The sequence below is a fragment of the Lagenorhynchus albirostris genome, chromosome 20 (genome assembly GCF_949774975.1).
Source record: "Lagenorhynchus albirostris chromosome 20, mLagAlb1.1, whole genome shotgun sequence".
In the NCBI taxonomy this organism is placed as follows: domain Eukaryota; kingdom Metazoa; phylum Chordata; class Mammalia; order Artiodactyla; family Delphinidae; genus Lagenorhynchus; species Lagenorhynchus albirostris.
In genome coordinates, this window is record NC_083114.1 from 57919746 (window position 1) to 57936083 (window position 16338).

At 35.0% G+C, this 16338-nt stretch overlaps 1 protein-coding gene across 1 annotated transcript in view; it reads left to right on the forward strand.

Annotated features, from left to right (window-relative positions):
* ABCA5 (ATP binding cassette subfamily A member 5) overlaps positions 1-16338 on the forward strand; it is a 62486-nt gene that overhangs the window by 12116 nt on the left and 34032 nt on the right. The window contains exons 3-13 of the mRNA XM_060133519.1: positions 290-494; positions 2287-2448; positions 3353-3441; positions 4984-5213; positions 6805-6946; positions 8282-8470; positions 9902-10049; positions 11974-12142; positions 13273-13331; positions 14542-14652; positions 16098-16273. Of these exons, the coding sequence (XP_059989502.1) occupies positions 290-494; positions 2287-2448; positions 3353-3441; positions 4984-5213; positions 6805-6946; positions 8282-8470; positions 9902-10049; positions 11974-12142; positions 13273-13331; positions 14542-14652; positions 16098-16273 (1680 nt within the window). The remainder of the gene's footprint in view (positions 1-289; positions 495-2286; positions 2449-3352; positions 3442-4983; positions 5214-6804; positions 6947-8281; positions 8471-9901; positions 10050-11973; positions 12143-13272; positions 13332-14541; positions 14653-16097; positions 16274-16338) is intronic.

Sequence of the window (16338 nt, forward strand, 5' to 3'; positions counted from 1 at the left end):
TCTAAGATGTTTAAATGTTAGCTTTTATGTCATTTAAATGTATTATGGTGACTTGAATTTTAAAATATTTTGGTAAAATTGAATGTAAAGGAAAAATTCATATGCTGTTGGGTTAGGTTCAGCACAGTATTTCTTTTAGGATGGAATTGCTTTTATTTTTTGTACTTAAGGGAGGAGACCCAAGTTCCTCATGTTTTTTGTTAGTATTAGTTATATTCATAGAAATCTTGATGATTTTTGCTGCCATTGTTATACTTTGTAATCATTTTGTTTGTTTCCTTTGTTATAGGAAATTCTTTTTCCACTATTTTTTTTATTTTGGTTAGTATTAATAAGCATGATGCATCCAAATAAGATCTATGAAGAGGTGCCTGACATGGAACTTAACCCCATGGACAAATCTGTCCTCTCTAACCTAGTTCTTGGATTTACACCAGTGACTAATATTACAAGAGACATCATGCACAAGGTTTCTACCGATCACCTTCCTAACGGTATTGTGAGTTTACATGTGTATTCTGTCTCTTGCAGAAAGCCTCTTCAGTATTTTGCCATTTGCTTTATTGAGTAAATACCATTCTTAACATTTAGATATATGTCCTTTCACCAAAACATAGTGTTATAGAAATACTAACATCATGTAATTCTGCTGCCTTATGATTCTTGTGAAACTTTAATTTATAGTCTTGGTAATAGGAAGCATATTTTATGTTTTAATATTTTATATTTAATTCATAGACCATTTATAAAATAGCATATTTGTATAGTATAAAAGATTTGAAGGAATACTTCATTTTGATTCTGACTCACGTAACTATTAAGAAACTAGGAATACATAAAGACAGTAATGCTGATGCCAGGATGATTGATTTAATGAAATGCTGAATTGTAGAAAATAAGAAAATAACCTGTTATCTTCCATCATATAGGATTGTTAGTTGTAATTGACTTTAGTGTGTGTCACGCATTATTGGATAATGTGGCACTAAACAGAAGATGTTGATACAACCACGAGGCAAATAGCTTTCTCCCCAGTGGTTTCTTTCTGGTGTATTACTGTTTAATATTTTCATCTTACTAGTATAGAATACATTTGTTGGTTTATCATATTAAGCATAAGCAGCATGATAGCCATAAGAATTTAGCATGTCAGCTAAGAAGAACTCATCAGAAATGTTGAGAATGAAATTCATTGGTAATTCTGAGTAGGACAAAAGTATATATGCTAAAGAAATCCAAGTCAGTGTGTATTAACTTAGATGCCAGAATAGTAGAAATGTATGTAGATTTTTTTTTTTAAGTTCTGTCTTTTTAATGGCAGAACTCTGAACGTGAGACTGTACATACATACATGGTAACTTAACTGGTAGGATGTTGAATTAACACCCTCTTTCTTCAGATCAATCCTGGAGTTCCATGTACACCTTCAAGGTCTGGAAAATCATGAGAATTAACATTTAAGTAATACTTTATAATTTACAAAGCATTTTCATGTCTGTAACTACATTCGATATTAACAACCCCTTGTGATCAGCTAGGTATCGTGGGTGAGGATACTAAAGTTCAGGGAACTAAATTGCTTACCTGTTCTCACACAGCTAATAAGTAGTAAAGTTAAGTACTGATCCTACGTGTTTTTTCCCATTTCATGACATGTTCTGAGCCTCTTGTAGTGAAGACTGCTTGATTGTAAATAAGACTTCAAGAAAATGTTGAAAAATTAAGATTATGGTATGAAAAGAGCTTAATGATGATACAGTATTTTTTCATGTATCTTCTAGGAAAGGAACAAGCAGTATTGGGTTTAAATGGCAATTTTTATTCAAAGACGAGTGTCTCATAGTTACTAACATACACATTTAGTTTCTGAGGAAGGATTACGGAATTTTCTTCGTAAGAAGGAATATTTGAAAATCAAATATCCACTCATTTATCAAGGAGTCGTTTGTATGGTTTTACTTTGACGTAGATAAGTGGACTACATATATTGCATATAAAGCATATGATCTATTTTATTACGTTAATAACTTATGTGTTACATGACACATACATAATTTATGTCATCAAATGACAGCTAAGAAATAGTGTCTGTAAAATTGCACTATTTTAATATTCATTTTTTAGTTTCTTTTTAGAAGAGCTGTATTCATTTTCTAAGAAGTTAGAGCATCAGACAAGTGCTTATGAAATATTACATTCATCAAATACAATGTTAAACTTGGTGTATTGTATTACAATAAACTATTCAAATTTGTGAGCTAACTAAATTGTTATAATATTTTATAGTCATAATTACCGAAGAATATACAAGTGAAAAAGAATTGCTAGCATCCAGTCTTTCTAAGCCCAGCAACTTTGTAGGTGTGGTTTTCAAAGACTTCATGTCCTATGAACTCCGTTTTTTTCCTGATATGATTCCAGTGTCTTCTGTTTATATGGATTCAAGAGGTAAATGGCCCTAAAAAATCAATGAAAATGAATTAAATTCCCATTTTTGCTGCTCCTATAGTTCATATGCAAAATTTGATGGTGTCCACCATTGGCATTTTAAATAATAGTTATTCAGGTAAGAAGACTGTCAGCTGTAGCATAAAAATATATGTGTATTTATCTGTCTACATCTATATACATAATATGAAGTATAATTTATGTAACATCCACCTTAATTTTAATACATTTATATTGTTTACAGTAACAAAACAGAATTTTATCTTGAATTGTATGACATTCTAAGTCTGTTCTTTTCTCCATGTAATTGTTTTCATATGTGGTATGGCGCGTACCTTTAAAATCTCAGGGTCTTCCACCAATAAACCTTATTAGTTTTATGTTGGAAACATGGAAAACAGCCTTCAATGCCTAAACCTCTGAAAAGATAATTATCAACCACAAACATTTCTTGACTAATATTAAAGTCACTGTTAAGTACTGTGTTTGTGACTTGATTCCGCAAAGCCCTTACAGAATTTTTCTTTTTTTCTGTGCTGTTCACCTGAACTTGCCATTGCATCTGGAAGATCTTTAAAGCTGATAAGTCATTGTAGAATGGCTTGCCTTAAAACACAAAACTGATTTATTTTAAATAACTGTGTTTACCGTTAATTTCTTTCTTTCCATTTGTATTCATTTACGATTCAGTATCCTAACACATGTAACTCTTCAATTTCAAAACTTTGAAGTAAACAATAAGGAACGTGATAGATTTTGTTTGCCTTTGGAGGGCCATTGCTTATTTTCTTTGGTCCTGTAGAGATTGATTAATTATATTACTTTGGTAACCCCATGTGTGCTGCCTTTAAAGAAAACACTTGTATATTGCAGAATCTTACGTCTCACCTTTTTTTCTCCGTAGCTGGCTGTTCAAAATCATGTGAGGCTGTTCAGTACTGGTCCTCAGGGTTCACAGTTTTACAGGCCTCGATAGATACTGCCATTATACAGGTAAATATGAAAAAGGAAGAAAATAGAGTCAAACTGTGTTTTACCAATCATCCCCGAAGTCTTTACCACAGGATTTCATTTGACTGCTGTCAAATGTACAAAATACATAACTTAATACAACTCCTTTATGGAAAGAGATAAGGGAGAAGTCATACTCTCTGACTTAATTTTTTTGAAACCCACCTTACTTGATGGTTTCTAAGCATGTGATTCAGCATTCTGTATACCAGTATTATCATATCTGTGTTGACTGTAGATAATATTTATGAAAGGTCTACATTTGCAGACCTTTTCCCTTGAATAAGAATGACTTAGTTTAAAGAAAGTGAGTATCTTTATCTTAATCACAGTGGTAGATTTTATTTCTTATTTAACAAACATTTATCACTTGTTTGCCAAACATTATTTCTAAAAAGTTATGTACTAAGATCAACCCATTTAATCTTTAACACCCCTATGTTAAAGGGTGCTGTTATTGTCTGCATTTTATATGTGCACCTGAAGCACAGGAAGGTTATAAGTGACTTTCCAAAACTCAGTTAATTAGTGGCAAAGCTAATTCAGACTATCGCTTTTGGGCTCCCAGTTCTGTATTTTAATACTGTACTGCTACTAAGATTGTGTATAAATGTTGTTGCATTTACGTTCTAAAGACATGCTTAGGCCTGATCCAGTGTTTCACATTTTAGCAGAAATGAACAGGAGACCTTGAACAGGAGACCTGTCTCTGTTAGTTGTTAGACTGCTATGTAGTAAAATGACTACAAAAATAATGCTTTACTTGACTGCGTTGTTGTTAGAACCATATGAGATGATGTATATAGAATTATCTTATAAACTCTCACAACATGGTATAAATGTACTGTAGATACAGTATTCAGTAACACAGAAGATTAAGGTAATGACAGTGAAATATAGGGCATATCACATTGACAGTGTTAAAAGTACTTATTTGTGTTTTGGCTAAAGACCTTAGCTGTCCACAACCCAGACCATACTAGATGAACAGGTGGAGCAGATCTCATTTTAGCCATTCATTTGAATGTTAAGTAGAAGTGTATCAGATGGCATAACTAGTTTTATTGTTCTGTCTATATGCGTGCTGCATATATAGATTTTAAAACACTAGAAGGACTTACTATCTAAAAGAACATTTTAAAAAGAGTCATTCTTTCATCGTACTAGTGATCATTCCTTAATTCCTCAGTTTTATAAATGCATGTTTTTATTAAGATGCATATAATTGTCAGCTAAAGATGATAATGTGCAGTTTTATTTTCTTTGACAAATTATTTAATAAAAATTTATATACTTCCGAACTTCAGACTTTAAACTTTATGACATGCCTCCAGAATGAGTAAAAGCAGTTTTCTATAGGTATCATGATGCAGGGGTCAATCACTTTATTTCTGGTGTGTAGCTTTTTGAGGATGGTGTTTGTACGAGGTTATTGATTAAATTTGGGGGTATAACTGTCACATTATTTTAGGGGCTACTATCAGAACTAAATTAATTGAATGTATTTACATTTTCTAATTACAGCTGAAGACCAATGTTTCTTTTTGGAAGAAGCTGGAGCCAACTAAGGCTGTCCTTATGGGAGAAACTGCTGTTGTGGAAATAGATACCTTTCCCCGAGGAGTAATTTTAATATACCTAGTTATAGCATTTTCACCTTTCGGATACTTTTTGGCAATTCATATCGTAGCAGAAAAAGAGAAGAAGTTAAAAGAGTTTTTAAAGATAATGGGACTGCATGACACTGCCTTTTGGTATGTTATTAAAACTTTGTTATTCAGTGTGATTAATAATCGTATAAGTATACAAATCTTCAGAATTGTAATTTTGTTGTTCACCTGACTTGATGAGGTGCTGATGCTGTTTTCTCACAGTTATTGCCTTTGTCTTGGAGTTTTTTGAGACCAATCAAAATGCTTCAGCAATTGGTTGGCTTGTTTTAACATAAGGGAGGTGAGCTTTGGAAAGCTCATGTGGATATTATATATTTAAATTTTATTTCATATTTTGTTTGAGTTGATGAGGCGTGCTCCATGTATTTCAGTGTATATTTCAGTGTATAGGAAATAGGAGACTTGGGGAAGTTAGAAATGAATTGCCTGTTACAGTCCTCCTCAGGTATCATAGCATATACATGTTATTAAAATGTAATCAAAACGACAGAAGTTTGTGTATGTAGTATATGGGCTTTCTTTCCCCTGGAGAAAGTTATTTTTGTGAACTTTTTAAGATTATAATATGCAGGTAATTTCTAGAGAAACAAGTTCACAAATGAGCACATTAGCTTTTTTATACAATGATAATTTTATAGAGGCATGCATTTTTATAAATAATTCTAGGTGTATTTTTCGTACTTTTTCCACTATGTAATAACAACATTATTTTGACCTCTTTTTTGGGGGGGAAAGTTAATACTGTTGTATGTGAGTTATTATTGTAGACCATTTTATTCCATTTAGCTCAATGCAACAGTTAATTAAAACACTTTATGTAATGGGGTCATTCTGTATGACATAGCATCTTTGCGCAGTTTTTTCTCCTGTCGTTTTACTAGTGATTGGTTTTTGAGATGCATTGGTTATTAAAGTATTCTGTGAGGAAACAGTAGCTGGAAGAATGTAGGCAAATCAGTTTCTCAGTGTCTCAGTTTTGCCTCTGTAAAATAATGGTTTTAGTTTTGGTAGTTCAGATCTTTTAGCCCTATTTTGGTGATTTTATGATAGCATACATTAAATTATCTGCTAACTTGAAAAATGAAAATAAAATGAAACTAAATACTGTGGTGATTTCACTGAGCTCTGATTTTGAGGAGAAATGTTGAGTCCTGTAGTGAATCCATTGTTGATCTTCCTGATCTCACATTGTGTTCCTGTAGTAATTATGTTGTCGATTAGCAAGGTAACCTCTACTGTCTAAAGTACCAAAAGCCATCAGTTTGTTGCATGTACCATAAAGAAAATGGTCAGTCATTAAACTCTTTCGTATTTTAAGAAAATCAGAAGTATTGTGCATTGTTGAACTTTTGAGGGTTTTAGATTTAAATTAATCATGAATTGCTATAAATCTGTACAGTTTTTTTTTTGACTCTTGGAAAGATAGTCACCATTTTATCTCTGTGTCAGATGATACTTTTACTGACAACTTAACCAATGCTGCTGTATTTTTAATTACATAGGAGAGCTTTAATTTTCAATAGATGAGCATACAAAGAAATGAAGAGATTGGCTTAATTTTAAGAATAAAATGGCTAAAATAAAGCTGAAGTTTTGTTTAAAATGTTTGTTTTTTTTTTAATTGTTAAAGCCTATATCTTTAGCCATAAATGTATCTGTGTTCCCATTGCAGGCTCTCCTGGGTCCTTCTGTATACAAGTTTGATTTTTCTCATGTCCCTTCTCATGGCAGTCATTGCAACAGCTTCTTCTTTATTTCCTCAAAGTAGCTGCTTTGTGATATTTCTACTTTTTTTCCTGTATGGCTTATCATCTGTAAGTACTTTCATTTGAAATGGGAATAAAGAACTGTCAAAATATTTGATTAATAAAGTCTTACTGTTTGGTTTACTTACAGTCGATTTCCCATGAAAGACAAGATTGTTACTAGGCTACTGATACATGAGTTGTATCATTGTGCCTCCATATTTTTAGAAAAGTTACAGGATATTCTCAAGTTTCAATTTAACTTGTTTTCATATGATGTATTCCACATACAGTTCCTCTGTGTCTGTCTTTCACTATCTTCATTTAATTGTGCTTATTATACACCATTAAGATTGTCTGGTACTAGACATTTTATTCCTTTGTTTTTATGAGATCCTGACTGTTTCAAGTTAATTTATGTTACAGGATGATGTCGTGTAAAGATATATCTTTGTAAATGTAGCTCTTTGACAGTGTTGATTTCCATTGGGTAGTTTGGTTAAATGTTGGATGTCCATGACAAGCTTTTGTTTTAAGTGGTCCCAGTTTCCATCCTGATTGGCTTATGTGCCCATGCTGTATCCGTTGTTAAATATTTTGACTATCACCCCTGCTCTTTTTTTTTTTAACATTTATTTATTTATTTATTTTTGGCTGCGTTGGGTCTTCATTGCTGCACACGGGCTTTCTCTAGTTGTGGTGAGCGGGGGCTACTCTTCATTGCAGTGCACGGGCTTCTCATTGCGGTGGCTTCTCTTGTTGCGGAGCACGGGCCCTAGGTGCGCGGGCCTCAGTAGCTGTGGTATGTGGGCTCTGGAGCGTAGGCTCAGTAGTTGTGGCGCATGGGCTTAGCTGCTCCGCGGCATGTGGGATCTTCCCGGACCAGGGCTCAACCCCGTGTCCCTTGCATTGGCAGGGGGACTCCTAACCATTGCGCCACCAGGGAAGTCCCATTCCTGCTGTTTAACATGATAATTTACAAATAACTGATATGCTCCTCTATATAATTGTCTGGTTTTTAACTGGCTCTGTTTCTTGTCAACACGTGAAGTTGAAAAGATGGGCTCTGTGTAAAAGCTTGTTGACATACTGTTTTGTTCATATTTGTCCGTATCTAACTGCAGAAACACACGGTGGTTTATGGTTTCTACAGTGCTGAGATGATCATGTTTGCCTATTACATAGATATACTGCAGTTTTTAATATTTGTCGGTTTAAATTTTTAATGTAGAGCACTATTTGTATGAAAATTAAATATCTCACCATGGCCTTTAGAAATTAATTGTATTTTAATGAATGTATTTTCTAATGAAAATAACTTGTTCTTTCACAAGGAAAATTTAATTTTGTTTTCATACCAGTGTATATGAACAATGCTTTAACCTTAATATTTATATCTTACAGGTATTTTTTGCTTTAATGCTGACGCCTCTTTTTAAAAAATCAAAACATGTGGGAATAGTTGAATTTTTAGTCACTGTGGCTCTTGGATTTGTTGGCCTTTTGATAGTCCTCGTGGAAAGTTTTCCCAAATCTTTAGTGTGGCTTCTAAGTCCCTTCTGTCAGTGTACTTTCTTGATTGGTATTGCACAGGTAGGTAATATACATATCTTGCTTTCACTAAATATTTTCTTTTCTCTCCACTTCCATGCAGCATATTATACTACCATGCATACTGCCCTTAGTTTGCAAAAAAAATTATTTAAAATTTTCAACATGAAAAAGGAATGATATTTGAATATTGGAGTACCTTTTATATTGGTTTCATTTATATTTTCTCCATTTTTAAAGTTTTTTATTTATATGACCTGTTTATAATAAGTTCTCCACTTTTCACTTTAGTGTATCTCAATAATCTGTTTCACTGCAGTAACTCGGTTTGTTAGAAGTCATGGGTTTATGAGTCAGGCAATCTAGATTGCTCTGTGGCCTGGATTTATTGCTCCCTGTTGTAAATTTATCTCAACGTGCACCTGGGAGAAAATTGTGTGTGAAGCAGAACAAATTTTTCCTGACTGTAGTAGTGAAAGTAGTACCTTGTGGATTTTATAGGTCCAACATTCATGAGATTATCTTTACCTAAATAGTATTTAGATTTATAAATTTGATTTTTATTTGTCTTTACGGGGCACTCAGGTTCTAAGGGGAAAATTCTTATAAGAAACTGCTTTATGTATTAGAACACAAATTTGGTTAATGTGTAAAGAAAAAATGTAATTACTTAATACAAGAGATTATTCATGTTGGCTGGATAGACTTCTTATTTGTGAGACTTTGCTTGTTTATGAATATTGAGTTAAACGAATTTTAATTATTTGAGACCTAAGAGCTGTTATTACATGTTTTGAGAGTCCACTGAGTCCCCTTAGGAAGGGAGAATTATAGATTCATAGGTTTTTGTTGAGTGGGAGGGACTTTGAATGTCATTTAATTCACCTTCATTTCACAGATGAGGAGACTGAAGTCCAGAACAGCATAATTAAAGTTTATTTACTTAATGGCAGGGCTGAGACCTAAACGAGGCCTCAGTCTCTATTGCTTTCCTTCTGCTCTATCACCTGTATCTACTATGAATAATTTAATAGCTGTGTTAATTAATTATAGTACCTTCTCCCTTTTCAGTGTTGAAAGGTGCTGACCATAAGTTTATCCTCTAATACTTAATTTGTCTGACTTCTCTGTGGACCATAACCCTTTTGTTTGCATCAGTTTTTATTTCATTTGATAATCATAGCATTAGAATTATTGCACATGCCCCAAAAATAGATGTATACTGGTTTTAGAAGCACAGCATTGAAAACATGGTTGGAAGGGGTTGCTGTAGTTAGCTCACGGTTTGGTCAAGTTTATTGTTTTCTTTATAAACTCATGTTACCAGTTTGGTGGAGACTGTTTAATCTGTTCAGAGGCCCAGTTTACTGACTCCGGATATTATGAGAAGCTCTAAATAGTGTTAGCTATTTTATAAAATGATAAAATATGTTATCATTTTTATATAATAAAGTTGGTGTTTCTGTTTTTCAGGTCATGCATTTAGAAGATTTTAATGAAGGTGCTCTATTTTCTAATTTGACTGAAGGGCCGTATCCTCTGATTATTACTATTATCATGCTGGCCCTTAACAGCATATTCTATGTCCTTCTGGCTGTCTATCTTGATCAAGTCATTCCAGGTACGCAGGTAGTTATTGGATTTTACGGCAAAGATATTTAGGTTTCTTTGCCCACATAAGGTTAACTTAATTAAAAAATTTTTCTTCTAAGTCGTATTCACTGTTACAGCTTTTAATTTAATTTTAAATAAGTATATTTCGTCCCTTATTCATTAACTGCTAGTGAATGTATAAGGAGATTGTGGATGAAAAGAGATCAGTTTGTTTTGAAAACCTTCAGTCCCTAATTGAGCTCCTTAACTCAGTCCTTCCCCACGTCCATCGTTTCGGCTACAGTGTTTTGTTATTTCACCCGATAAGCTCCGACACCACGAGCAACCTGGTGACCCCTCCCACTCCCCACATCCCTCATCCTGCACCGAGAGCAGACTTGTGCGGATTCAAAACGTTACCAAGTATCCAACACCCCCTTTCCTTTTCCCCCCGAGTTCCTCTTTCCTTTCGTCTGTGTGCCGGACCTGCAGTCGTGTAGGAAGGACGGGGAGGCTGTCAAAGCTTGAGTTCCTTCGAATCAAACAAGCTAACAGTTCCTTCTCGGGTAGCGCAGGCCACGGGCCAGGTGCTCGGTTGCCGCGCCTGGCTGTTAGTCACCACACTGCAGAGCTCAGATGAGGACGTTTCTGTAGTTGCAGGAAGGCATGGTGGGCTCTGCTAGTCTAGACCGCCGTGGCAGCGCCCATCTAACTGCCTACCTCACGTCTGTCTAAGAACCTCACCGTTCCCTCTAATCAAGCTAACCTCCTGCTCAGACACCTTGCAGGGTGGGCACAGCCTGGAGAAGCAAGTAGAAACTTGTTATATGTTAATTTCCTCCACACTGCTTTTATGTGTTTAGTCACTTCTTAGCCCCCGTGCCCCTCTGTATTGTATTTTGCATCCATCCACACGGTCCTATTTATCTATTTAAACACACCTGCAGTGTATCCGTTACATTATTTTTAGCTACCCATAACAGAGAACCTCTTTAGTTGTCTTAAACAAGAAGGAAATCAAGCGTTTTCTTTAAAGTCCAAAGATAGGATGGACCCCAGGTCAGTTGGACTTGCTCAGCTGTGTCATCAGGGACCCACCTTCTCCATGTTCTTGCCTCTTGGTCTCAATCTGGCAGGTTTGCTCTCCTCCTGGCTGCACGGGGTTGTGCTTCTTTGTTCCAGTCCAGAGGGAGAGGGAGAGGTTGCCTTTCCCCCAGTAAACCCTTCGCTCCTGTCTGGTTGGCACCTGCTTGTCGCTGCAGTGGTAGCAGCCACCAGAGCCTGCCAGGGGCTCATTAGGTCCACGGGCATCTCTCTGTAGTTGGGATCAGAGCCCTTTGAAACATGCGCTCGTCTAGAGGAGGGGTGGACGTTAGAAAGGACGGGAAGGGTCGCTTCCTTGGGGAGAAAGGGAGAAAATACGTACTTGCTGTGTGGGCAGTCAGAGCTAAGTCTCCTGTGTCGGTCCTGGTGGCTGTGTTTTTCTCCTAGTTCTAAAAAGTCTTCTTTATGAACAATATCAACTTTTCTGAATACTGTCTGTTTTCAAACACTAAGCTGATACTCATTCAAGCCTTCAGGCTATCCAGATGTAAACTTTTCCTCTTCTGAACTCTTATTAGCACTGTGCGTGGCACGCCTCATGCTGTACGTTGTGTTTTAGCCGTTTAGTATGTACATGTAGTCATAACGATGTAAGTTTCTGTAGGGCAGAAAATGTACTTTGCTTACATTTACGTTCCCTAGACTCTCAGCAACTCTGAAACTATTTCTGGACAAGAGTTATTTGTCAGTAAAACTTTTATTTTTCACACACTATCTATTTAGTTTTTTATGTCTAAACGTTAGATCTAGGTTGTCTTAGGTTTCACAGACTGCCTTTATGATTTAATAACTAGTTTTCAGAAATAATTTGTTAGGATAACTCAGGTTTGTTTTTTTTTTTTTTTCAGGAGAATTTGGTTTACGGAGATCATCGTTTTATTTTTTGAAGCCATCATATTGGTCAAAGAGCAGAAGAAATTATAAGGAGTTATCGGAGGGCAATGTTAGTGGGAGTATTAGTTTTAGTGAAACTGTTGAGCCTGTTTCTTCAGAATTTATAGGAAAAGAAGCCATAAGGTATGATTTAATCTTTGGCAGTTTAGGTCTAAGAACTGCTCATGGAACATGCCACATTTAAATCCTATCTTTTACATAATGCATGTAAGTATGGTATCTTTGAAGATTTGGTGCACATTCCATGCTTTTTTAAAAACCAGTATTAAGGGCTAATTCTCTTTCAAGTTTTTATTTTCTTTGCGACCATTTAGAATAAGGTTGCTGCTAGGTTTGAAATTTTATGTTTGAATAGAAATTTTTAAAAGTAATAAAACCTAGTATTTATAAAATTAAGCTATTTTAAAGTTTCCTCATTATGTAGATTAAAACAGAATAAACATTAACTTTCTATTTTTATTCAGGCTACATTGTCTGAGATATACACCACACTAAACTGTGCTCTGTTGATTTCATAGACCCTTAGAAATTGTGACATAATTAACTTGTCACATCAACTTAATTTCTGAGAATGAAGGAAATTCATTACTGTTCCTTCTAGTTCAGTCAAAACCAAATTAAAAAAGTAATGAGACCGAGAAAAGAAATAAAAGTGCGAGAAAAATTGGAGTATAATTTGTGTTTTTTAAATTTAAGAAAAATGTATAAAAGCAAGGGAGAGTTAGATATTTAAGATGCAGTCAGTGGGCTGGCGGTCTGCCTTCTTAAGAGTAAAATTTAAACTGGTGAACAAGACCATTCATTCCTTCAAAAATTATGTAAAACATTCAAAGTGGAAGGAGAGAATCACTTCACATTTATAGACAAGTGCTGATGTGAAATAGCACTCGGTTTTTAATCTCCCTTAACTGATAAACAAGTATTGATTAATTACAAACAGAAGAGAATCCAATGTGAAATAAGAAATCTATAAATTGCTTGAGTCAAATGTTTCAGTTTCTTTTTAGAAGTTGGCTTATCATGAAAACTGAATAACACTTAAAATGGAGAGGAATACTATACTTTTCTCTTGTAGTTTCTTTCAAATACTTTTATTATTATTGTCAGATTTCCTTGGTTTATTGTTTTAGTAGGAAGATACTTTATTATTATTCCCGTTAAATATGACAGCTTTGATTAAAAATATTATACATGGAAACACGTACTTATAGATTGCTTTAAATCCTTATAAAGTAGAAAATGGTGTTTTTCAGAATCAGTGGTATTCAGAAGACATACAGAAAGAAAGGTGAAAATGTGGAGGCTTTGAGAAGTAAGTAGCTTTCCTAGCGTTCAGTCCATAGCATTAAAGTACAAATGGAAAAACAACGTACGTAGCTTGTGGGAAATTTAAATTCTTTACCACAATTTTCTCTCTTTCCTTTAGGGATACTTCCATTTATTTATGTGACTAACGGTCATAATAAAACTTAGCATCAAAGTAGTAAAAGAAAAAAGTAATATCTATCGAGATGAAAAATAGTCAACTCCTTGAACAAATCTGTGTCCTTTTTCATTTTATTATTAGCATGTGTATACATGTTAGTTCCTTTTTTTTTTTTTTTCCTTTTGTCCTAACACAGGGTTTCTCAGCCTTGGCACTATTGACGTTTTGGGTCTGATAGTTCTTTGTCACGGGGAGCTGTCCTGACAGTTGTGGCGTGTTTAGCAATGTGTCCGTCAGGGTTCTTCAGAATCGTTAGAATATATATACACACATATACACAGAGTGTGAGAGCACTGTGGGGAGGGGCGGGCGGGAAGGGGGGAAGATGATTTTTGAGGAATTGGTCCACACGACTGGGGCTTGAAAAGTCTGAAATCTGTAAGGCGGGGCTGGCAGGCTGGGCACTCAGGCAGGAGTTGAAGCTGCGTCTGGCCTGCAGATCTTGGGATGCTGTCAGCGTGAGATCACCTTCATCAGATCAGGGGTTACAGTTATTTGAAGCTGGGTTTTCAGCCCCCTTTCTGCTGTCTCCTTTCAGACACTGACACATCCATCTGGTGATATTCATTCTACTTTACTCCTGTTTAAATTGAACTTTTAAAGCATTTACTTAGCCTTTTCCAAGCTATTGGTTAATTTCTGGTTTTTTGCCAGTAGATTTAACATGCCTCTAAGTACCCTTGGGAACAAATTTTTGTTTGTCCTTTTGTTTTAATTCCCTTGGAAGTTCCCCAAAGCGGGTACACAGAAATCCCCCCCCGCCATGTTTTGTGCCCCCTCTAAATCGGTTAGTGTAATAAAAAAAGAAAAAGCTTATTTTGTATCATTTTTCTTATTGTTCATACCATTGACTATAACAAAGAATTATTATTGTGTTATAATATTAAATATTATGTTATTAAATATGCCGGTAACTTTAAATCTGTCTTTAAATTTATTGACTTCTTTCAAGGTTGCTCAAGTATTGTGTATTGTCTTACATGGCTCAACAGAAATAAGAATCACATTTGAGACTTCTCCTTTTTCCCTGAACTAGATTTATCCTTTGACATATATGAGGGTCAGATTACTGCGTTACTTGGCCACAGTGGAACAGGAAAGAGTACATTGATGAATATTCTTTGTGGACTGTGCCCACCTTCGGATGGTGAGTTTTTTGACTTAAAGAGAAAAATCCCTTACTTTGTTTTATTAGGGTTATTAGCTAAGGTACCATGGTAATTATTTATCCTTGTGATATGTACCGATTGATTTTTGTCACTGATTTGGGATCAACTTCTGTGTCTGTAAAGATATTTTTCTTTTTTTTTTTGATTACACACATTTGTTTTCTCTTCAATGGAAAATAACAGTGACTCAGTCATATTTAATAAGGAGGATCTACTTTTGTGCCTGTTTTAGCAGATATTTTACTTGTGTTTTTGTTTACTGTTCATTTTCAAGGAAGGATAAATCAGTAATTAATTGGAAATTATAAATGAGGCCCATAGACATTTTGGTTGAGAAAATAAAGACTTCTAAGTATCCAACAGTAGTTCAAAAGGAAAGAATGACGAGTGTCAGTACAATCTCCTAAAATAGATTTGTAAGAGCAATGCCTCAAACGTATAATTGTTACATGTGACTGCCCTGTAGGTGAGAATTCAGTACAGCAGCTCCATTTTTCCACAGTAACCAAATAGAGTGGCAGAACAATAAATATTTTAATTTAAGAAAGGGCCAAACTTCCGTGTACTGATTCTGCATCTTTTTTTTTTTTTTTTTTGCGGTACGCGGCCTCTCACTGTTGTGGTCTCTCCCGTTGCGGAGCACAGGCTCCGGATGCGCAGGCTCAGCGGCCATGGCTCACGGGCCCAGCCGCTCTGCGGCTTGTGGGATCTTCCCGGACCGGGGCACGAACCCGTGTCTCCTGCATCGGCAGGCGGACTCTCAACCACTGCGCCACCAGGGAAGCCCTGATTCTGCATCTTTTTAGATGTAGTTTCACTTCTAAAATTAGTTTGATTTTGTTGCTTATCTCTGTGTCACTCCTTGAGGGTAATTATAATACCTTTCATCATATAAGGATTTATTATTTCTGTTACAATTCTCCATAGGTTAGCACACTGGTTTAATAGTTCTTCAGTAAAGGGGGATATGTTAGTGTTCAGTTTATAGAAGAAAAAAGCTTGGATTTAGATTAAGTGATTTTCTCAAGGCCACACAGCTGGTTGGGGTAAATTTTAAGTTCTTTGTTCTCTTTACTGTTGCATAATGCCTGGAAATGAGGGAAAATTGTTCCTGGAATATTAGTTAATGCACCGATAGATAATTTTGTTTAGTATTAAACTTATGGTTCTTTGCTCTTTCCACTCTGTAATATGCCCTGAAAATGAAGGAAAATGAGATTGGAATATACGTGGCAGCAAATCACCAGTATGATGGTGATTTCCACCAGTATGGAAATGAGGGTGCGTTGTGTCCTCCAAATTTATATTGACTCTTATTTTATGTCTATTACATACAAATAACTAAATTATTAGTATATACTAAAACATATATACTTTTTGATTCTTAATATATTTAATGTAAATACATATATTTTGCTTTTAGGGTCTGCATCTGTATATGGACACAGAGTCTCAGAAATAGATGAAATGTTTGAAGCAAGAAAAATGATTGGCATTTGTCCACAGTTAGATATACACTTTGATGTTTTGACAGTAGAAGAAAATTTATCCATTTTGGCTTCAATCAAAGGAGTACCAGCCAATAATATAATACAAGAAGTATGTTATTTATATAGAAATCTTTACTTTTATTTGCTGTAAATTAGTAACCTTGTGCAATAACT